Source organism: Hemiscyllium ocellatum, chromosome 19 (genome assembly GCF_020745735.1).
Source record: "Hemiscyllium ocellatum isolate sHemOce1 chromosome 19, sHemOce1.pat.X.cur, whole genome shotgun sequence".
Taxonomy (NCBI): domain Eukaryota; kingdom Metazoa; phylum Chordata; class Chondrichthyes; order Orectolobiformes; family Hemiscylliidae; genus Hemiscyllium; species Hemiscyllium ocellatum.
In genome coordinates this window covers 44,879,788-44,902,928 of record NC_083419.1, presented here as the reverse complement: position 1 = coordinate 44,902,928, position 23,141 = coordinate 44,879,788, and the positions used below count along the sequence as shown (strand labels likewise).

Here is a 23,141-nt window from a genome sequence, read left to right as displayed (position 1 = left end):
CTGAGATTCTTACACACTTGATGCAACTGCAACACATCAATTTCTGTGAACAAGCAAACTTTTATTAAGCACAGTACGGTACAAACGTTCTGGAGGAACTTTATCATACATCTCACAGGGCTTGCAGAGTCATGTCAAAGCTCTTTCCGAACAAAGGAAACAGTCTTTCCTTTATACAAAATCTTTACATCACAGTTAGTAATGCCCACAAGACAACCTCCAGCCATTCCCCCACAGTCACATGCCACTCAAGACACAATGCAGTGACCACATCACCTCCAGAAACAATGTATTACAAATCATCCCTTAATGGTGAAATCTGTTGCAAATAGTTGCATATAAATGGCTCTGAATAATAGGATATGATAATGTAATTTCTTGCAATCTATCTGTAAGTCAGAGGCATACCACCCTAGCCTTGGGACATCCAATTTCTTGCAGGTCAACAGAGCAAGTTAACTCTTTAATATCACATCAATCCCACAGCACTTACCCATGCATTTGAAGAAGGTATAACACCTGCTCATTCACTTCCTCCCACCTCACTGTCCAAGGGTCCTGACACATTGCCTACCGGAGCAGCGATTTATCAGCACTTCACTCAATTTAGTTTACTGTATTCGCTACTCACTGTCTCCTCCACACTGGGGCGATGAAATACAGACTAGGTGACTGTTTTGCAGAATACTCTGTTCCACAAAAATGACCCTGGGTTTCCAGTTTCCTGCCACTTCAACACATCATCGTGTTCCCTGGCCAACGTTTCTGTCTTGGGCCTGCTGCAGTGCTCTAGCAAGACTTTAGTGCAAGCTGGAAAAACCACACCTTATTTTCCACTTGGGACACTGCAGCATTCAGGGCTCAATATGGAGTTCAATAATTTTAGAACCTGAACATCTTTTTCTGTCATTACCCATCTCCAAACCCCTGGCCCTGTCATGACATGGATTGTTTTCATCACATCCAACTTGTTTTCACCTACGTATAGTCACCAATATCATTTGTTTTCCCTCCTTGGCTTACTATTATCCATCACTTTGTCTGCCTAACTACCCCTCTATCTCTCTCTCTGGGCTCTGTCTCTACCTATTCACATATTCCTCCTCCCCCAGACCCCCAACTCCTATCTGCACCTCCAACTCCACCTATCATCAGCATATATGCAACCTTTTCCGAGCAGCTAATTGTTCTGAGGAAGAGTCACTGGACCCAAAACGATACATTGACTTTGCTTCCTTTCCACAGATGCTGCAAGACTTCCTGAGTTTCTCAAGCAATTTCTGATTTTGATTCACATCTCCAATATCTGTCATTCTTTGTTTTATTGCATTGTTAATCTATTGTCTTATTTTGTATTCAGATTCAGTTGCTGAAGAGGAACCTGCACCCTGTAGCTTAAATATTGGACATGGTCGTCGATGTTCAAATGGCACACTGTGCAAAAGTGGATGGGTTGGCCCCAATGATGGAATCACTAACTTCGATAACTTTGCGTTTGCTATGTTAACCGTATTTCAGTGCATCACCATGGAGGGGTGGACTGATGTCTTGTACTGGGTATGTATTACAACAGAAACTAAACAACAAAATAAGTTGTGGAGAAGATGAATTAAGTAAACTGCAATAATTTGATGTTTAACAAATTTACTTCACTGTAAGTTCATGAAAATTGTGCCATTTCCACCAATACAAAGCATTTTAAACTGGCTGCTGCTTAGTGACTTTGATAAGGAAGTAATTTAGAATTTGGATGGAGAGTCTGATTGTATTTTGCATTGTTGTAAGCATTTTATTTTTTAAAAATTGTATACGTGAAAGTTTTGGAACTGAAAAATATTTAATACCACAGTTTGTAGTATTTTTGCTAATTTTGTTCTGACATCTACCATCATACTTAAGTTACATCCTGAAACATTTTCAAAAATCTGATTATTAACAGCAAATTTGTTGCTAACACTGAATTATTTTGTTTCAGTTGATCTCACTGACTATTATATTCATCTCCAGAATTTCTATATCTGCTGGTCCTCCTTTTCCCTATCCATGCTTTACTGTTTATAACTTTTTAAATTCAATTTTCACGTTTTCATTATTTACTTGTTTTCACACTTGCATTTGCATTTCTGGCCTCTTTTTGTTATTGAAACTTTGGGTAATTCCTCCCTTATTATTTTCTCTCAGTGCCCTGCTTTCCACTTTCCTTGCTACTGATCTCTCTTAATTCTTATGTTACTTGCCATTTCCAACTGCATTATGCTTGACTTCCTCTTTTTCTCATATTATGTTTTTCATTGCATTCATTGGCTCAATTAAAAACTTACTTTATTTTATATTCCTTTAAGTCACCACTAATCTGAGTCCAAAAAGAGTACATAACACAAGAAATCCAGTGGGCTCACCAGGTTGAGTTTTGTTGAATTCTTTCTTCAACAAGTAATGGAATTTTGAGAATCAGTTGATCAGTTGAAATAATGAGCAGAAGGTATTGATTTGAGAAGTCAGGAAAAGGGAAAATAAATAAGGAAAAAAGGTAAATAATAACTTAAAATGGAAGAGTTGGATTAATGGAGAAAGTGATTTAATTGCTAGATCAAATTGCATTACAAAATACATTTCAACTTTGTTATTTTCACAATGTGAAGTATAAAGCAAAGACCAATGTACACTTAACTGGTCAGTCTCAGCAAGAATGATAAAAAACCTGAATACTAAGTAGTAAAAATACAAAACTTTAAAAAGGTTGAGGAGCAGATTCTGACATAATTCAGATAACATTTCTTTTTTAAAGTTGAAAGACACACTGATTAGTTCAGAAAGAACCTTTAGGATCATAGGATTTGTCAGTAAAGTGCAGAGTCCCAAAGAAAAGAGAATTCTCATTCTTAACAAATTATTTGTTTCGTTGAACACAGAAGATTGTGTTCAGTTTAATTGTCTTACTTGAGAAATATAATCAAAATCATAAAGCTGTTAGGAGGAGTTGATTGAGTTTTTTGAGGAAGTAACAATGAGGATTGATGAAGGCAGAGTGGTAGATGTGATCTGTATGGACTTCAGTAAGGCGTTCGACAAGGTTCCCCATGGGAGACTGATTAGCAAGGTTAGATCTCACGGAATACAGGGAGAACTAGCCATTTTGATAGAGAACTGGCTCAAAGGTAGAAGACAGAGAGTGTTTTTCAGACTGGAGGCCTTGGACCAGTGGAGTTCCAAAAGGATCAGTGCTGGGTCCTCTACTTTTTGTCATTTACATCAATGACTTAGATGTGAGCATAGGAGGTACAGTTAGTAAGTTTGGAGATGACACCAAAGTTGGAGGTGTAGTGGACAGCGAAGAGGGTTACCTCAGATAACAACAGGATCTTGACCAGATGGGCCAATGGGCTGAGAAGTGGCAGATGGAGTTTAATTCAGATAAATGCGAGATGCTGCATTTTGGGAAAGCAAATCTTAGCAGGACTCATACAGTTAATGGTAAGGTCCTAGGGTGTGTTGCTGAACAAAGAGACCTTGGAGGGCAGGTTCATAGCTCCTTGAAAGTGGAGTCGTGGTAGATAGGAAAGTGAAGAAGGCGTTTGGTATGCTTTCCTTTATTGGTCAGAGTATTGAGTACAGGAGTTGGGAGGTCATGTTGCGGCTGTACAGGACATTGGTTAGGCCGCTGTTGGAATATTACGTGCAATTCTGGTCTCCTTCCTATCGGAAGGATGTTGTGAAACTTCAAAGGGTTCAGAAAAAATGTACAAGGATGTTGCCAGGGTTGGAGGTTTTGAGCTATGGGGAGAGGCTGAACAGGCTGGGGCTGTTTTCCCTGGAGCGTCGGAGGCTAAGGGGTGACCTTATAGAGGTTTACAAAATCATGAGGGGCATGGATAGGGTAAATAGGCAAAGTCTTTTCCCTGGGGTTGGAGAGTCCAGAACTAGGGGGCATAGATTTAGAGTGAGAGGGGAAAGATATAAAAGAGACCTTCAGGGCAACATTTTCACTCAGAGGGTGGTATGTGTATGGAATGAGCTGCCAGAGGAAGTGGTGGAGGCTGGTACAATTGCAACATTTTAGAGGCATTTAAATGAGTATATGAATAGGAAGGCTTTGGAGGGATATGGGCTGGGTGCTGGCAGGTGGGACTAGATTGGATTAGGATATCTGGTCGGCATGGACAGGTTGGACCGAAAGGTCTGTTTTCATGCTGTAGATCTCTATGACTCTATGAGGATTGAGATACTTTTATTATTTGGGGGCTGGAGAAAATATGACCCTTTTATTAGAACAGAACAAGAAAAGACTAAGAAGATCTAATAGACGTATTCAACTTTAGGAAGAGCCTGATAAGGTAAATCTGGAAAATTTATTTGTACTGATTGATAAGGCTGTACTCTGGGTAAGGTTAGGTTTTCCTTTAACAACATGATGTTAGAATATCGCATTCCCAAACGGACGTAATGTTTGAAGTCATCATAGCCTTTACAAGAGAATTGGATAACTAGTAACGAACAGGTTATAACAAGTAGAGTCAATAGATGTTATCTACCTAGACTTCAAACAGGCCTTTGACAATATGCTGAACAGGAGGCTACTGAGTAAGATAAGGGTCCATGGTGTCAGAGGCAAGTTGCTAGCATGGATGGAAGCTTGGCTGTTTGGCAGAAAGCAGAGAGTGGGGACAAAAGGCTCCTTCTCAGGATGGCAGCCAGTGACAAGAGGTGTTCTGCAAGGCTCAGTGTTTGGGACTACAATTTTTCACTTTATGCATTAATGATCTAGGTGAAAGAACTGAGGGCATTCTGACAAAGCTTTCAGATGATACAAAGATAAGTAGAGGGACACGTAGCATTGTGGAGGCAAGGAGATTAGATTAGATTACTTACAGTGTGCAAACAGGCCCTTCGGCCCAACAAGTCCACACCGACCCGCCGAAGCGCAACCCACCCATACCCCTCCATTCACCCCTTACCTAACACTACGGGCAATTTAGCATGGCCAATTCACCTGACCCACACATCTTTGTGACAGTGGGAGGAAACCGGAGCACCCGGAGGAAACCCACGCAGACACGGGGAGAATGTGCAAACTCCACACAGTCAGTCGCCTGAGGCGGGAATTGAACCCAGGTCTCTGGTGCTGTGAGGCAGCAGTGCTAACCACTGCGCCACCGTGCCTCCCTCCAAAAGGAGGATGCAGAAGGATTTGAGTCGAGAGTGTGGTGCTGGAAAAGCACGCAGGTCAGGCAGTATTCGAGGAGCAGGAGAATCGGAGTTTCAGGCAAGAGCCCTTCATCGGGATTTGGACATGTTAGGAGAGTGGGCAACGAAGTGGCAAATGTAGTACAATATGGGAAAGTGTGAGGTCATGCACTTTGGTGGGAAGGATAGAGGTATGGACTATTTTCTAAATATGGAGAACATTCAGAAGTCTGAAGTGCAAAGAGACTTGGGAGTTCTAGTCCAGGATTCTCTCAAGGTAAAGTTGCAGGTTCAGTCAGTACTTAGGAAAGCAAATCTAATGATGGCATTTATTTTGAGACAACTTGAATACATGGTTAGGTCTGAGGGAGTGTTGCTGAACAAAGAGTCCTTGGAGTGTAGGTTCACAGCTCCTTGAAACTGGAGTTTCGGGGAGATAGAATAGTGAAGAAGGCATTTGGTATGCTTTCCTTTATTGGTCAGAGTATTGAGTACAGAAGTTGGGGGTCATGTTGCAGCTGTTCAGGACATTAGTTAGGCCACTGTTGGAATATTGTGTGCAATTCTGGTCTTCCTATCAGAAAGATATTGTGAAACTTGAAAGGGTTCAGAAAAGATTGACAAGGATGTTGCCAGGTTTGGAGGATTTGAACTGTAGGGAGAGGTTGAATAGGCTCAGGCTGTATTCCTGAAACGTCGGAGACTGAAGGGTGACCTTATAAAGGTTTATAAAATCATGAGGGGCATGGATAGGATAAATAGGCAAAGTCTTTTCCCTGAGGTGGGGGAGTCCAGAACTAGAGGGAATAGGTTTAGGGTGAAAGGGAAAAGATATAAAAGAGACCTAAGAGGCAACCTTTTCACACAAAGGGTGGTACGTGTATGGAATGAGCTGCCAGAGGAGGTGGTGGAGGCTGGTACAGTTGCACATTTAAATGGCACCTGGATGGGTATATGAATAGGAAGGGTTTGGAGAGATATGGGCCAAGTGCTGACAGATGGGACTAGATTGGGTTGGGATATCTGGTCGACATAGACAAGTTGGACCAAAGGGTCTGTTTCCATGCTGTTCATCTCTATGACTCTATAAAAGCAGAAATGTACTTTTGAGGCTCTTTCAGGGTCTGGTCAGACCACATTTGGAGTATTGTGTGCAGTTTTAGGCCCCATATCTCAGGAAGGATATACTGGCCCTGGAGCATGTTCAGAGGAGGTTCATGAGAAAGGTCCCAGAAATGAAAAGCTTAGCATATGAGCAACGTTTGAGGACTCTGGGTCTACATTCAGAATTTAGAAGGATGAGGGGGTATCTAATTGAAACATACAGAATAATGAATGGGCTGGACAGAGTGAATGTTGGGAAGATGTTTCCATTTGTAGGAGAGACTCGGACCCAAGGGCACAGCCTAAGAGTAAAGGGAAGACCTTTTAGAATGGAGATAAGGAGAAACTTCTTCAGCCAGAGTGTGGTCAATCTATGGAATTCATTGCCCCAGAAGGCTGTGGAGGCCAGGTCATTGAGTATATTTAAGAGGTTCTTGAGTGTCAAGGATTATGGGGAGGAAGTGGGAAAATAGGCTTGAGGAACTAATCAGCCATGATTGAATGGGGGAGCAGACTCACTGGGCTAAATGGCTGAATTTCTGCTCCCATGTCTTATGGTCTTATTTTAAAAATTTAAAATTGGAAATGATATCATGAGAAAAAAGGCAAAGGAACTGATATAAACAACACTTCCATTTCAGTCAACATTGACATAATCATGATATGACTGTTTCTGTGCTGTAAAATTCTATGATTCTGAGTGCTTTCATAGAGAAAGAAAAGGAATATCAACAAACTAACCAAACTACTCCCTTGTGGATCTGGCTGGTTACATACTAGCAACAGAAATATGTGGGACTGTCTTATCAATGGGATTTTAATATTTGACTTGCAGAGATTTAGAGGGGACAAAACTGATAAAATGTTCTTTTAAACATAAATTGTCTCCCAGAAATAAACCCCAGAGAGTGGGTTAACTGAAGAATTAAACTGCATTTATTTCAGTGCAAGTGGTCTGAAGGTAAGGCAGATGAACTCTAGGCTTGTATGGGAATATGAGACTGGGATATCATAGCTATTACAAAAACATTGCTAGGCAAGGGACTAGTCTGGTAACTCACTATTCCAGGATTTAGATGCCTCCCTTTCTATCCTTCCAATAGCAAGAGAGGAGAAGTGGCATTTTTGATCATGAAAAGCAGTACTTCTGTAATTAGAGAGGATATTCCTGGGGGAATCATCCAGTGAAGCTATATGAGTGGAACTGAGAAATAAGAAGGGGATGGCCACCTTGATGGGATTGTGCTATAGGCCACCAATAGTCAGCAGGAAACTGAGAAGCAAATATATATAGAGAGATCTCAGATATGTGTAAAGATAATAGGGTTGTAATAGTAGGGGATTTTAATTTTCCAGTCATTGACTGGAAGTGCCATCATGTTGACGGCTTGGATGGGGAGGAATTTAAGAGTTCAAGAAAATTTCCTTTCCCAATATGTATATATACCTTCTTGAGAAGGAGCAAAACTTGACCTTCTCTTGAGAAATAAGGCAGAGCAAGTGACTGAGGTGTTGTAGGAGAGCACTTTATAACCAGTTATCATAACTCTATTAGTTTTAGAATAGTTATGGAAAAGTTATGTATAAAAGTTAAAGTTTTTAATTGGCCAATTTTAACAAAATGAGACAGGAGCTTTCAAAAGTTGATTGGGTAGACTGTTCACAGTTAAGGAGACAACTGGCAAATGTGAGGCTTTCAAAAGTGAGATAATGAGAGTTCAGAGACAGTGAAGGGTAAGGCTGGTAGCAATAGGGAGTGCTGAATGAATTGAGACATGAGGCTCTGGTCAAGAATAAGATGTAGACAACTAGGATCAAGTGTATCTCTTGAAGAGTACAGAGAAATATGGGTATTCTTAAGAGGGAAATCAGGAGGTCAAAAGAGGGATATGAGATAGCCTTTGCAGATAAGGCTAAGGTAATCCAAAGATATCCTACAAATATGTTAAGGTCAAAAGACCAACTAGTGAGGTTAAGGGCCCCTTAAGGAACAGCAAGCCCATCTATGTGTGGAACCACAGGAGCGGGAAGAGATACTAGACAACTACTTTGTGTCAGTATTTACTGTGGAGAAAGACATAGAAAATAGGTTACTTGGGGAAATAAATAGTGATGTTGTGAAAAGAGTTAATATCACAGAAGAGGAGTTGCTGGAGTAAAGGTAGATCAATCCCAGGGACCTGATCAGGTGTTTCCCAAGAACTTTGTGGGAAGCTAAGAGATTGTTGGGCCCCTTGCTAAGATATTTGTATTGTTGACAGCCATGGGTGAGATGCCGGAAGAAGTTGGCTAATGTTGTGCCATTATTTAAGAAAATCTACTAAGAAAACCCTGGGAACTCTAGACCAGTGAGTCTCATGTCAATGGTGTGTAAGTTGATGGAGGGGATTCTGTTAGATATGAATCACATGCATTTGGAGAGGCAAAGACTGATTAGGGATATTCAGCATGGTTTGTGCACGGGAAATCATATCTCTCAAACTTGATTGCGTTTTTGAGGACTTGACCAAAAAGCTAGATGAGGGCAGAGCTGTAGGTGTTGTCTATATGGATATTAGTGAGACCTGTAACAAGGTTCCGCATGGTAGACTAGTTAGTTTATTCACATGGGATTCAGGGAGAGTTTGCCAATTGCATGCAAAATTGGCTTGACATTAGGAGACAGAGGGTACTGGTGGAGGGTCATTTTTCAGACTGGAGACCAGCAACCACACCGGGATCAGTGTGGGATCCACTGTTGTTTATCATTAATATAAATAATTTGGATGAGAATATAGGAAGCATGGTGAGTAAGTTTGCAGATGACACCAAATTGGTGGTAGACAGTGAAGAAAGTGATAGAAGATTATAAAGGGATCTTGATCAGTTGGGCCAATGGCTAAGGAGTGGCAGATGGAGTTTAATTTAGATAAGTGTGAAGTGCTGCGTTTTGGAAAGGCAATCAAGGGCATGACTTAAACAATTAATGGTAGGGCTCTAGGGCATGTTGTTGAACACACACCTAGGTGTTCATAGGTCGTCCATTGAAAGTGGTGTCATAGTTGGACAGCGTGGTAAAGAAGGCATTTGGCACACTTGCCTTCGTAGCTCAGACCTTTGAGTATAGGAGTTAGGACATCATGTTATAGTTGTACAGGGCATTGGTGAGGCCACTTTAGGAGTACTGTGGATAGTTTTGGTTGCCCTGCTACAGGAAGGATATTATTAAATTGAAGAGGGTGCAGAAAAGACTGTCAAGAATGTTACCAGGACTTGAGGGTTTGAGTTATAAGAAGAGGGTGGATAGCCTGTGACATATTTCACTGGAGCTGAGGTACCTTTATAGAGATTTATAAAATTGAAAAGGGATTAGATAAGGTGAATAGCATGTGTCTTTCCCTAGGGTAGGGGAATTCAAAACTAGAGGGGGCATACTTTTAAGCTCAGAGGAGAAAGATTTAAAAGGGATCTGAAGGGCAACATTTTCACAAACATGATGATTTGGATATGGAATGAATTGCCAGGGGAAGTGGTAGATGCAGGTCAGGTTACAAGATTTAAAAGACATTTGGACAGATACATGAATGGGGGAGGTTTAGAGGGATATGGGCTAAATGCAGACAAATAGGACTAGTTTAATTTGGATAAGTTTGTCAGTATGGACAAGTTGGACAAAGGCCTGTTTCTGTGCTGTATGATGCTCTGACTCTAAGTGACTAGATAAAGTTCCTAGCATGTTGCAAACACCCAAAGGGATGTGCTGTTTGATACAGTCTGCCAGCCTTTGGGACATATAGTCAACGTGTCTGGTTTGTGGGCTGTGAAATTCAAATACTGCATCGCTCATTTATGTGAGAGGCAGTACAGCTTATTGGCTTGCCAGCATTTTCTTTAGTAATTCTTATGAATTCTCCTGATGATTGCAAGACAAAAAGTTTCAACAAAGTGTCTTTTTTTCAGCACTAATCAAAAGAGAACAAAGAATCTGAAATGCAGAATTTGTTTTACAGCAATTAAAGATCCAGTGTATTCTTTATTTCTTTATGTCAAAACATAATTATCTAATCCAGATTAAGATAGTCAAATTTTCTGAAGTTTATGAAATGCTGTCAAACACAGTTCAACATATCTTCCACCTGTAACAAACTTGTAATTTAGATACTTAGTTCATTACATCGTATCTTCTTTAAAACAAGAAGGAAAAGAAGGAATAGGACTCATCAGCAGGAATGATAATTGAATCGGATTTATTGTGGTGAATTAATGGATTCTATCATCAGATGAGCTGATAGGTTTGAATTCTTCAGGAGCACCATGTGCTTTTCTTTACAGTGGTTATTGGTGAACAAAGGCATTGGCACTACAGTGCATATGAATAACTACACAAATTAATTAAAACATGCTCAAGATTTTTCATCTGGATTAAATTTGATTTGGTGAAGTATGATATGTGACAATGTATTGTGCCACATACTGACTGATTTTAATGTGTACCCAGAATATCAGTATCCCATAATCCCAGTACACTGAGTTTCTCCATCTTTTAATGGAGACTTGTCAATGTGGGCTAGGCTCATTTATATTGGAAAGAATAACAAATCGCTGATACCTCAGCAGTCTCCAATATATAGCCTATGGATCATGACAAGTTTTTTTTATTCATTCATGGGAGGGCATCACTGATGATGCTAGTATTTATTGCCATCCCTAACTGCCCCAAGTGTAGTTAATAGTCAATCCCCTTGCTGAGAGTCTGGAGTCACGTCGAGGCCAGATCAGGTAAGGATGACAGTTTCCTTCCCTAAAGAACATTCGTCCTTTAAAAGTTAAATGCAAGCTAAATGATCAATGCCTCACCTTCCTCTTCGGAATCTTCCATCCTTCAAGATGCAATGTGAAGTTGAGTGACTTCTGAACATGAATACCCAGTCCCTTGTTTATTAACTACCCCCACAACCCCGGGTCATGTCATAAAATGGGTTGTTTTTAGTACAGCCAACCCATTTTCAACTATTCATTGTCCCTATTATCACTGATCTTTGTCCCTGGCCTACTATCTCTCATTGTCTCACTTTCTCTTACTTGTGCTTTCTGAAACATTAACTCTGCTTTTCCTCCACAGATGCTATTCGAACACTGTCAACTTTACTTAGTAGGTTGCTGTTTCCATTGGATAAACTAATTGGTCCTAATATTTATTTTAGTGATCTGAGCTTGGCAAGCAAACTGTAATCCTATTTTTAAGTAATACTATTGTCATTTATAGCAGCAAAAAGACAGACAGTGAGTTTTATTTGGTTAGAATTGGTGGATGGAATTTGATATGTAATTAAGTTTACTTTAAATTTATTGGATTCAGTCCTGGACTAATGAGGTGAAACTTTTTATATGTGCTGGCTTCAAAGCACTTGTATAAAATCAATTTGTCAAGCCAATTCAGTTACAAGCAGGCATGGACCTAAAGTAAATAAAATGCCTAACTTCAGTATAAAATTTACAGTGCCATTCAGAGGGTGCATAAGATGAGTTTAGTGAGAGTTGAAAAAAAATCTTCTTTTAGTAAAGACTGGGAAACTACAGATTAAAGTAGCAGAAGTAGGCATTCACATCATTGACTTTACTCTACCATTCAATGAGATCAGAGCTGATCTGATGATTCTCAACTCCACTTTCTTGCCCTTTGACTTACTGATTAAAAATCTGTCAATCTCAGCCTTGAACATACTTAACAACACAACCCCTGCAGCCCTTGTGTTAAAGATTTCCATAGATTCACAACCCTTTCAGAGAAGAAATTCTACTCATCTCTGTCTTAAGTGGGCAACCCCACATTCTGAGATTATTTAATTTATTTGATTTGATTTTTCACTATCACATGTACCAAGGTATAGTGAAAAGTGTTGGCTTTCATGCTTCACAGGCAGACTGTGGAATAGAAGTACATCAAGGTAACAGAACAGAGTGCAGGATACAGTGTTATCGCTGTCAATAAGGTGCAGAGAGAGATCAACTTTAGCATTTAAGAGGTCAATTCAGAAGTCTGATATGAGTGGGGAAGAATCTATTCCTACATGTATTCAAACATTTATATCTTCTGCATGATGAAAGAGTTTAGGAGAGAGCATAACTGGAGTGCAAGGGGTCTTTGATGATTTTGGTCACTTTCCCAATGCAGCGGCAAATATTGATGAAGTCAGTGGATATGAGGCTGGTTTGCATGATAGACTGGTCTGTATTCATAACTTTCTGTAGTTTCTTCAGGTCTTGGGAAGAGCAATTACCATACCACACTGTGATGCATCCGGACAGGATGCTTTCTAGTGTGCATCTATAAAACATTTTTAAGAATCTTTATGATCTGCTGAATTTCCGTCGCCTCCTGAGGAAGTAGAGGCATTGCTGTGCTTACTTGACCTGAGTGTCAGTGTGGGTGGACCAGGACATATTGTTGGTGATTGTCACTCCCAGGAACTTGACATCCTCTACCATCGCAACCTCAGCACCATTGACGCAGATAAGGGTGTGCCTCCACTCTGCTTCCTGAAGTCACTAATCAGCTCCGTCATTTTGCTGACATTGATGGAAAGATTGTTGTCTTTGCACCATGCCACTGAGCACTTTATTTCCATCCTGTAATCCTTCTTGTCATTATTTGAAATCTGACCTGCAACAGTGGAGTCATTAGCAAACTTGCAAACGGAGTTGGTGCAGAATTTGGCCACACAGTCATGTGTCTAAGGAATACAGCAGGGCTGAATATGCAGTGTTGTGGGCACTGGTGTGGAGGATCATAATGGAGGAGGTGTTGTTGCATGTCCTTACTGATTGCGGCCTATTGGCCAGGATGTCGCAGATCCAGTTATAGACAGGGGAGCAAAGACATATATCTCGGAATTTGGCGATGCATTTGTTTGTAATTATGGTGTTGAAGGCTGAGCTGCAGTCAGTAAGTGGGAGCCTTATGTAATTATCCTCAGCCAGTGAGATGACATCTGCCATGAACCTTTTGCATAGGTTAATGAATTGCAAGGGATCCAGGTAATTTGGGAGGCTGGCGTTGATGTGAACTATAACTAACCCCTCAGCATTTTGTAATTATGGATGTCAGAGCCACTGGGCAGTATTCTTTGAGGCATGCTACAACATTTTCCTTTGGCACTGGGCTAATGGTGATCTTTTTGAAGAAGGTGGAGACTTCAGATTGTAGTAAGGGGAGGTTGAAGTTGTCTGTAAGCTCCCACCAGCTGACCCATGCAGAATTGATCTGAGTGCATAGCCAGGGACTCCATTGCTTTCTATGAGTTCACCCCTCAGAAGGCCGATCTAACGTATGAGGCATTGACCGAAGGTACAGGTGCACCTTAGACCTGGGACAGGTTATTTGTTTCACTACCTTTCTGTACAAAGTGAGTTAGAATGCACTGAGTTCATTGGATAGGAATGTACTATTGCCTGCAATTCTGTTTTACTTCATTTTATATCTTGTTATGTAATGTAAGCCCTACCACAAACCACGCATGTCCATATGGTATCTCAAGCTTAGTTTGGTATTGTCTCTTGACATTCCTAGACAATCTTGTATGTTTCAATAACATCTATCACTTTTCTAGACTCCATTAAGCACTGGACGTACCCAAACTTTCAATATAAGACCGTCCTTAAATATCTGATACCAACCTAGTGAACCTTCTCTGGATTATCGCCAATGCTGGTGTATCTTTCTTTAGATAAGGAGCCAAAATCTATTCACTAAATTCCAGGTGTAGCCTGACTAATGTCTTGTATAAGTTCTGCAAAACTTCTCCACTTTTTATACTTCTTTCCCTTTTAAATAAAAGCCAACATTCCATTTGCTGTCCCTAATTACCTACTGTCAACTTTTTGTGATTTATGCATGAACACTCCCAAATCCCTTTGTGTTCTAGCTTTCTGTGGCCTTTCTCCATTTTAAATTGTTTTCATAGAATCATAGAATTCCTACAGTGTGGACATAAACCCTCCAAATTGCATCCCACCCAGATCCATGCCCTTACCTTGTTACCCTGCATTTCTCATGACTGATCCATTCTAACCTGTGCAGCCCTGGGCACTATGGGCAATTTAGCATGGTCACTGCAGCCAACCTGCACATCTTTGGACTATGGGAGAAAACTGCAGGACCTGAAGGAAGCCTACACAGACAAGGGGTGAATGTGCAAATATTTAGTCATCCGAGGCTAGATTCACACCCGGTCCCTGTTGTTGTGAGTCAGCTGTGCTAACCACTGAGCCACCATGACACTCTTCAAAATTCAGCTCCTCTAATCTTCCTGCCAAACTGCATAACCTGACAATATAATGTGGGAAACTATCTGCCAAGTTTTTGCTCACTCACTTAAATTGTCTATTCAACTGTAAACTCTTTGAGTCATCCCCAGCAGTTGCTTTCAAATCTATTTTTATGTCATCTGCAAAGTTGGATAAAGTGCATTCACTTTCTTCATTCAAGCCATTAATATATATTGTAAATAATTGTGATGCCATTGTTGATCCATCTCTTCTAGCAGCACATTCAGGCACTTACCACCCTCTATGTAAAAAAAAAACCCTGCCTCTCACATGTCCTTTAAACTCCACCCCCACCTTTTACCTTACACATGTATACTTTAGTAGTTGACATTCCTACCCTGGGGGAAAAAAGACTCGAATTATCCATTCAATCCATGCCTGTCAAAATTTTGTAAACCTCTATCAGATTGCTTCTCATCCTCTGACATTCAAGTGAATACAAACCAAGTGTACAATCTCTCCTCATAGCTAATTCCCTTCAGACCAAGGCAATATCCTGTTAAATGTTTTCTATACCCTTTCCAAAGACTCCACATTCTTCTGGTAGTGTGACGACCAGAATGTGCACAGTATCCCAAATGCGATCGATTAAAATTCTATGCAGCTCCCACATGACTTGCAAATTTTTATACTCCAAGACCTGACCAATGAAGGCAGGCATGACATGAGCCTTCTTGACCATCTTATCCACTTGTGTTGCCATTTTTAGGGAACTGTGGGCCTGGATAGCTAGATCCCTCTATGATAATGGCTCTGAGGATTCTGCCATTTACTATATACTTCCCATCTGCATTAGACTTTGCAAAATGCATCACCTTGCATTTGTCTGGATTAATTTCTATATGCCATTTCTCCGCCTAAGTCTTCAATCTATCTATATTCTCTGCTGTATTCTCTGGCAATCCTCCTCACTATCTGCAGTTCCCCCAACCTTTGAGTCATTTGCAAGCTCACAAATCAGATAACTTACACTTTCCACCAAATCATTTATATACATATTACAAATAACAGGATCCCAACATTGATCCCTGTGGAACATTACCGGTCACAGATGTCTATTCAGAAAAAAAAACACCTTCCGCTGCTACTCTCTGTTCTTACCATCTATCAGAGATCCCATGTGACTTCACCTTCTGTATCAGCCTGCCATGAGGGACCTTGTCAAAAGCCCAAATAAAGTCCAGTTCGACAATATACACTGCTCTGCCCTCATTAATCATCTTTATCACTTGCTCAAAAACGTCAATCAAGTTTGAGATACATGACCTGCCCCGCACAGGGCCATGCTGCCTGTTGCTAATAAGTCCATATTTTTCCAAATTTCAATAAATCCTGTCCCTAAGAATCTTTTCCAATAATTCCCCTACCACTGACATAAAGCTCACTGGCCTATAATTTCCCAGATTATCCCTGTCAACTTCTTAAAAGAGCAACATTGGCTATGCTGCAGTCATCTGAAACTCTCCTGTGACTAATAAAGAGACAAGAAATTCATACAAGGTCTCAGAAATTTCCTCCCTCACCTCTTTCAGTATTCTGGGATAGATCCTATCAGCTCCTAAGAACTTCTGTACCTTAATACTTTTCAAAACACCCAACACCTCCTTTTGTATAACGACATACCCCTCTCTAGATTCACCATCCATTGTGTCCTTCTTTGTGAATACTTTTGTGGAGCAGGCCTGACCCCCTCAAAGCATTTTTAAGCAGGTAGACCAGACCATAACTTTGCTATTTGTTTCAGGAAAGCGTATAGTGGATATTCCCAGAGTGAATTAGCTGATCCAACAGACAAGTTTTAAACAAAGAAAATTTATTTCAAAAATTACAGAATAAACATTAAGAACAGAAAATAGAATACCGGATAACTTATCCTATCCAGAAACACGACAGACTATCCCAACTTAATGATGCTGTTCTGCAAATACTTGCATCAGTCCCTGTAAACACACGCCTTAGCACAAAAGTTAAAAATGAAACAAACCAGGGCTTACAGGCTTGAAGATAGATAGGGAGAGAGAGTACTGGGCTGGACTTCCCCCAACAGTCTTTCTTCACACATACTGCTGCTGGCCACTCCTCTTTGATTATACCATTTTTTAAAAAGACATGAAAGCCTTAGGCCATCGGTATTATTTGTGAGGGGTAAACAAAAAAGGCCTCAGTAATCCTTTCAAACCCAGCCCAGTTGGAGCCTGGCCAATCATCCCTTCTCTGGGGAAAAAAATCTCATGACTATAGTAACCTTGTAAAAAGACCAACATTGTGACAGTACTGATGGAAGGTATTCATTAAGGACCTCACCCACAACATCCAGCTCCATGCACAAATTTCACGGCATCTTCTAGCCCTCCTACATCCTTGTTTAAGTACTTTGACTTGTGGATTTTATCGCATCAATGTTTGATACTGGCGATAACTGGCCAAAATAAAAAAAAAACTTCCAATTTCTTAACAGCAATATCCATCAGTTTCCTTTAAAATTCTTTCATGAGGTGTGTGTATTGTTGGAAGGCAATTGTTTGTTCTCCATGCTTAACTGCCTTTAAGAAGGTGGTGATGAGTTGCTTTCTTAATAAAGAACAATACAGGCATAGGAACAAGCCCCTCAGCCCTTCAAGCCTGTGCCAACACATTGTGCCCTTCATACTAAAATTATCTTCATTTACAGTAACCATATCCCTCTATTCCCTTCATATTCATGTATTTGTCCAGGTGTTTCTTCAATGCTGCTATCGTGTCTGCTTCCACCACTTCCTCTGGCAACACATTGTAGACACTCACCACCCTTTGAGTGAACATATGAAGAACCTGCCTCGCACATTTAGGTTGAACACCACGACCCCCCGACCCATGAACCTGTATCCCCTAGTAATTAACCCCTCCACTCTGGAAAAAGCCTAATATCTTCCACTCTATTCATGCCATTCACAATCTTATAAACGTCTGATAGATCACCCCTCAACCTCCTGTTTTCCAGTGAAAACAAACCCAGTTTATCCAACCTTTCTTCATAGCTAAAATCCTCCTTACCAGGCAACATCCTGGCAAGCCTTTTCTGTACCCTCTCCAAAATTTCCACATTCTTCTGGGAGTATGGTGACCAGAACTGTATACAATATTCCAATATGGCTTAATTAAAGTTCTATAAAACTACAGCATAATTTGCCTATCCTTATCCTCAATGCCCCTTCCAGTGAAGGCAAACATGTCATCGGCCTTTTTCCTACCTCATCTACCTGCGCTGCTACCTTTTAGTAATCTGTGGACCTGCACACCCAGATCCTTCTGCATATCAACACCCCTAAAAGTTCTGCTTTAACTGTATAATTTCCAACTGTATTTGACCTTCAAAATGCATCACCTCCCATTTGTCCAAAATGAACACCATCTGCCATTTTCTGTCCATGCCTCCAAGGGATCTATATCCTGTTCTGTGTTCTGACAATTTTCCTCACAATCCATAACTTCACCAATCTTTGTATCATCCTCAAACTTGCTAATTAGAGCAGCTATGTTTTTCTTCAAATCATTTATGTAGATCACAAACAGCAGAGGTCCCAGCATCGTCCCTGTGGAATACCATTCGTCAAAATCCTCCATTCTGAAAGTTATTCAGTCACTTCAATCCATCTGTTGAAGGTGCTCCCACAATTCCTGTAGGAAAGTAAAGATTTTTGACCCAGTGGCAGCAAAGGAACAATACAGTTCCAAGTTTGGGAGGTGTGTGGTTTGGAATGGAAGCTGCAGGTGGTAGGATTTGAAAGCATCTGTTCCTCTTACCAAGGTGGTGGAGGTTGCAGGTTTGGTAGATACTGTTACAGGAAGCTTGATGAGTATCTGCAATGCATCTTGTATATAGTACACACTGCTTTAGCAGTGGATGGAGTGCATTTTTAAATCTTAAATGTTTGAATGTTATTTATGTCCAGAATATATAAAGCAATGATACTGTGTTACAACTACATGGTGGCATGCTGGCTCAGTGGTTAACACTGCTGCCTCATAGCACCAGGGTCCCAGGTTAGAATCCAGCCTCGGGTGACTGTCTGGCTGAAATTTGCACATTCTCCCTGTGTCTGCGTGGGTTTCCTATGGGTGCTCCGGTTTCCTTCCACAGTCCAAAGATGTGCAGGTTAGGTGAATTGGCCATGCTGAATTGCCCATAGTGCTTGGTGCATTAGTCAGAGGGAAATGGGTTGGTGTGGGCTGGTTGGGCCAAAGTGCCTGTTTCCACACTGTAGGTAATCTAATCTAATCTAACCTAAAAACTGGAGGAAGAACACCTTGTCTTCTGCCTCACGAGCCTACAGCCACACGGCATGAGCGCTTAATTCATGATTCCAAATCTCCCCTCCCCCCACCAACCCACCAACTCAGATCTGTCCTCTTCACCTGACTTATCTGTCCATCTTCCTTCCCACCTATCCATTCCATCCTTCCCACTGACCTATCACCACCACCTCCTACCTTTGCTCACCTATAGCCTACCCTTCCCCTAGCCCCAACATCACTTCCCCACCCCTCCATTTATCTCTCAACCCCTTTCCACCTCCCCAGTCCTGAAGAAGGGTCGTGCTAGAAACATTGACTCTCTTGCTCCTCAGATGCTGATTGACCTGCTGTGCTTTTTCCAGCTTCTTCATCTCTGATTTCTCCAGCATATTCAGTCCCCTTTGTCTCCTAATGGTACTAACTGTGACCACTAAGAAGTTGCATTTGTAGTCAATGATAACTTCCTAGGATGTTGGGGAAGTCAGCAATGGTAATTCCATTGAATACCAAGGGATGTTAGTTGGAGATGGTTACTACATAAGAACCTGAAGTTAATGCAGATCTGCTGAATGTGGGTATGGTGCTTCAACAAGTAATGTTCCCTCTAAGCTCTGCAGCTAAACTGATGTTCCACACACAGTGATTGGTGTTGGCATGCCGATCATGGCTTTGACCTCCACTTTCAGAAGTCACTCCCACTTATGGGCCTCAGAAATCTGCAAATCTGTTAAGGAAGGAACTGTGAATGGTACTGAACACTGCAATCATCCACCCCTTTTGGCACTACGATGAAAGACATATCAGTGATGAAGCAGCTGGAGATAGTTGGACCTAGGATAGTACCCTAATAGCCTCTTGTGGTATAGTGGTAATGTCACCACCTCTGGACCAGAGGGTCTGGATTCAAGTCCCACCTGCCCCAGTCTTGTCAGAATGTGCTGAGCAAGTTGATTAAAAATATCTACCCTAAGGGGCTCTTGTGTCCCTAGTAGTGTCCCTACCTCTGAGCCAGGAGACATGGATTCAAGTTCCACTTACTCCAGAGATATGCTGTAACATGGGTGCACAATCAATGTTAAGCCATTCCCACCCATCTGGAAACCACCTAAGTAGTACCTCTGATCAGGGAGTTGCCTTATCACTCTATATAATAATTCTGTCAATTCTGGCACAAATGCCAGATGTTAGGAAGAAAGTCCTGGCAGAGTTGATTAGCTGGGTGTGCCACTGTTGTTTCTAGTGCTTGGGTGGATGTCAGATGATTTATTCATTTCTTATTGGCTTTATTGTGGCCATTTCGTACAATTGAATGGGTTCAGTGAGCAGTTAAGTGTTCATTTTGTGCCCGCACTACCCTCAGTGCCTCTATGAATTTGGTGTTCTACATGGAACAGTCCTGATTCATCAGCCAAGGGTGGAACACTGTACATGATAACTGACAGGAGAATTCTCAGTCCATTATTAAAATGATACCCTGAGACTTTACAGGGTTTGATAACAATGTTAGGAACTCCTAGGTCACCTCCCTTCTGACTGTGTACACCATTGTACTGTCACATCTGCTCAGATAGTGATACAGCAGTCAGGAATGGTGATGGCAGTATCTAGAACATTAATTATCATGATTTGGTGAAATTAACCTTATCTGGCAGTTGTTTGATTCATCAGTGGGACATTCATCCCAATTTTTGTTACAAAATCCAAGAAGTTAGAAAGGTGAACTTTGCAGGGTTTATGGGGTTTGTATCTTTGCTGTTTCTAGTGCATAGATTGGTGCCAGATGTGTTTTTCAGTTCCGTTCAATTTAGAAGTTATGATGGTTTTATAAAACTGACTGGCTTACTAGGCCATTTCAGAGAGAATTGAGGAGTTGGTTATATTGCCACAGGTGTGAAGTCACATGTAAGTCAAACCAGATAAAGACAACAGATCTTCTTCCATGTAGGACATTAGTGAACCAGATTGGTTTTACAGCAATTAACCTGGCTTCATGCTTACCATTAGGATAACCAACTGAATTTAAATTTCACCATCTGTGTTGGTGGGATTCAAGTCCAGGTCACGAGAAGATTAGAATAAGCTTTTAGTGACATTACCAGTATCCTTTGCCTAAATGTCCATTAGCAAAGGTGACTCAGCAGTACCACTACTGACTGAGATGGCCAAGTTCTAAAAGCAATAGCTGCTAGATTGGGAATACCACAGCGATGAAGGAATCAACACCAGTTAATTGGCCTCGCCTCACCATTTCTACACGTTGAATATACATTTGTCCATGACAGTACTTATAGGAATGACAGTTTCTCCTAGAAGTACTTATAGGAATGACAGTTTCGCAATCTTATGGAGACCAAGTCCCCTCAGATATCAGTAATATAAGTAGGACAAGGAGAAATGTTCTAAATAGTTAGAATGAGGAATAAAACATACCAGGCTGAAAGACTCAAAGAATCAAAATGAATCAGATGAGAGAGATCAATGCATGACATAAAAACTGTGGGATAAATTGGTTTTGATTTTTAGAGTATGGTGTCAATGCTGGGAAAAGAAGGTGTAATATTAGGGCTGTCTACATCTGAACCATGCTGGGGCCAGTGTTCAAGTGAGCCATGTGTTTAGGGAAGTAGAGAGGGATTTAAACTAAATAGTGGGTATAGGGAGTCAAATCTGGGAAGATATGGTAATTCAGAATAGAAACAAGACAAAAAAGAAAGTTATTATTCTTGGAACTGATGGCCAGGAATGATAGGTAGTATAAACATAACAATAAACAACAGAGAAGACTAGACATTACAAAATGAATAATATGATAATATTGAGAACTCTGTATATGAATGCATAATGCATTTGCAATAAAACACATAACTGATAATCCAAATAGAAATAAGTTAGTATGATCTGAAAGTCATTACAGAAGCATACCTGCAGGCTCATAAGGACTGGAACCTGAATATTAAAGGGTGACATTTAGGAAGGGGAAGGAAGCTTGGAAAAGCCTGCAAGATGCTATAATTCACTAATCATGGTATTAGCACAAAAGACAGGGATGACCCACATTCATTTAATGGGATAATTCACAATACACAGAAGAAATGCATTTGGATGAGAGAGAGAAAAAATTCCAAGGTTAGGACCCACCAGCTATGATTAACTAAAAATGTTAAAGAAGGTAACAAATGTAAAGAAACAAAACATATATTTTCACACAGATGAGTGACAGATTAGAAGATTGGACAGAATATAAAAGAGAGCAAAGAATAACTTACATTAATAAGGAGAGTAAAAATAGAGTAAAGCTAGCTAGAAATATAAACAATGTTAAAAAGTTTCTATAGATTTTGAAGAAAGAAATGAGTTAGCAAAGTGAACAATGTCAGACAGGAAGTGAGGCTGTAGAATTAATAGTGGAATACAAGGAAAGAGCAGATGAATTGAACAGCTATTTTGCATCAGGTTTCACTGTAAAGGATACAAGAAATGTCTCAAAAATGGCTTTTAATTAGGAAATGTAAGAGATGGAGGAGGTCACGAAGTTCAGAAACACTAGAGAAATGATATGGACTAAATTGTTGGAGCTGTGGGTGGCTCCTGGTGGACTTCATGCTTCGGTCTTAAATAAGTGGCCAGTGAGCTGCCTGATGCATTGGTTTTAATATTCAGAAATTCTTTAAATTCATGGTTGGTCCCATTAAAATTGAAAATAGTGGATGTAGCTCCTTCATTCAAAAAGAAAGGGCTATGTAGAAGGCATAAACTACAGGTCAGTTGGCTGAACAATAATCATAGCAAAGTTCTTAAGTTATTATTAAAGATATTATTTGTAAATCACTTCAAAAAGTTCAAGCTACTCAGTTGGAGTTAGCATGGTTGTGAAAGGAAAATCATGCTTAACCAATTTATTGGAGTTCTTTGACAAAGTAACATGCTTTGGATGAAGAGGATCAAATCTATGACTCTATGACTTTATAAATGCATGTACTGTGTTTAGATTTCCAAAGACATTTAATAAGATGCTGCATCAAAAGTTATTGTGGAAATCAAAAGTTCATGGATGGAAGAGTGGCTAGCTAACAGAGAGCAGAGAGATATAAATGAGACATTTCTGGTTGGCAAGGTGCAATAAGTCGAGAGTGTGGTGCTGGAAAAGCACAGCAGGCAGTATCTGAGAAGCATGAGAATCAATGTTTCGGGCATAAGCCCTTCATCAGGAATGAGGTTTGTGGGCCAGGGGGTTGAAAGATAAATGGGAGGAGGGTGGGGTTAGAGGGAAA

At 40.6% G+C, this 23,141-nt stretch overlaps 1 protein-coding gene across 1 annotated transcript in view; it reads left to right on the top strand.

Moving 5' to 3' along the window:
* Positions 1-23,141, top strand: part of cacna1c (calcium channel, voltage-dependent, L type, alpha 1C subunit) — a 1,009,638-nt gene that overhangs the window by 289,192 nt on the left and 697,305 nt on the right. Inside the window, exon 7 of the mRNA XM_060839877.1 lies at positions 1,361-1,557. Within this exon, the coding sequence (XP_060695860.1) occupies positions 1,361-1,557 (197 nt within the window). The remainder of the gene's footprint in view (positions 1-1,360; positions 1,558-23,141) is intronic.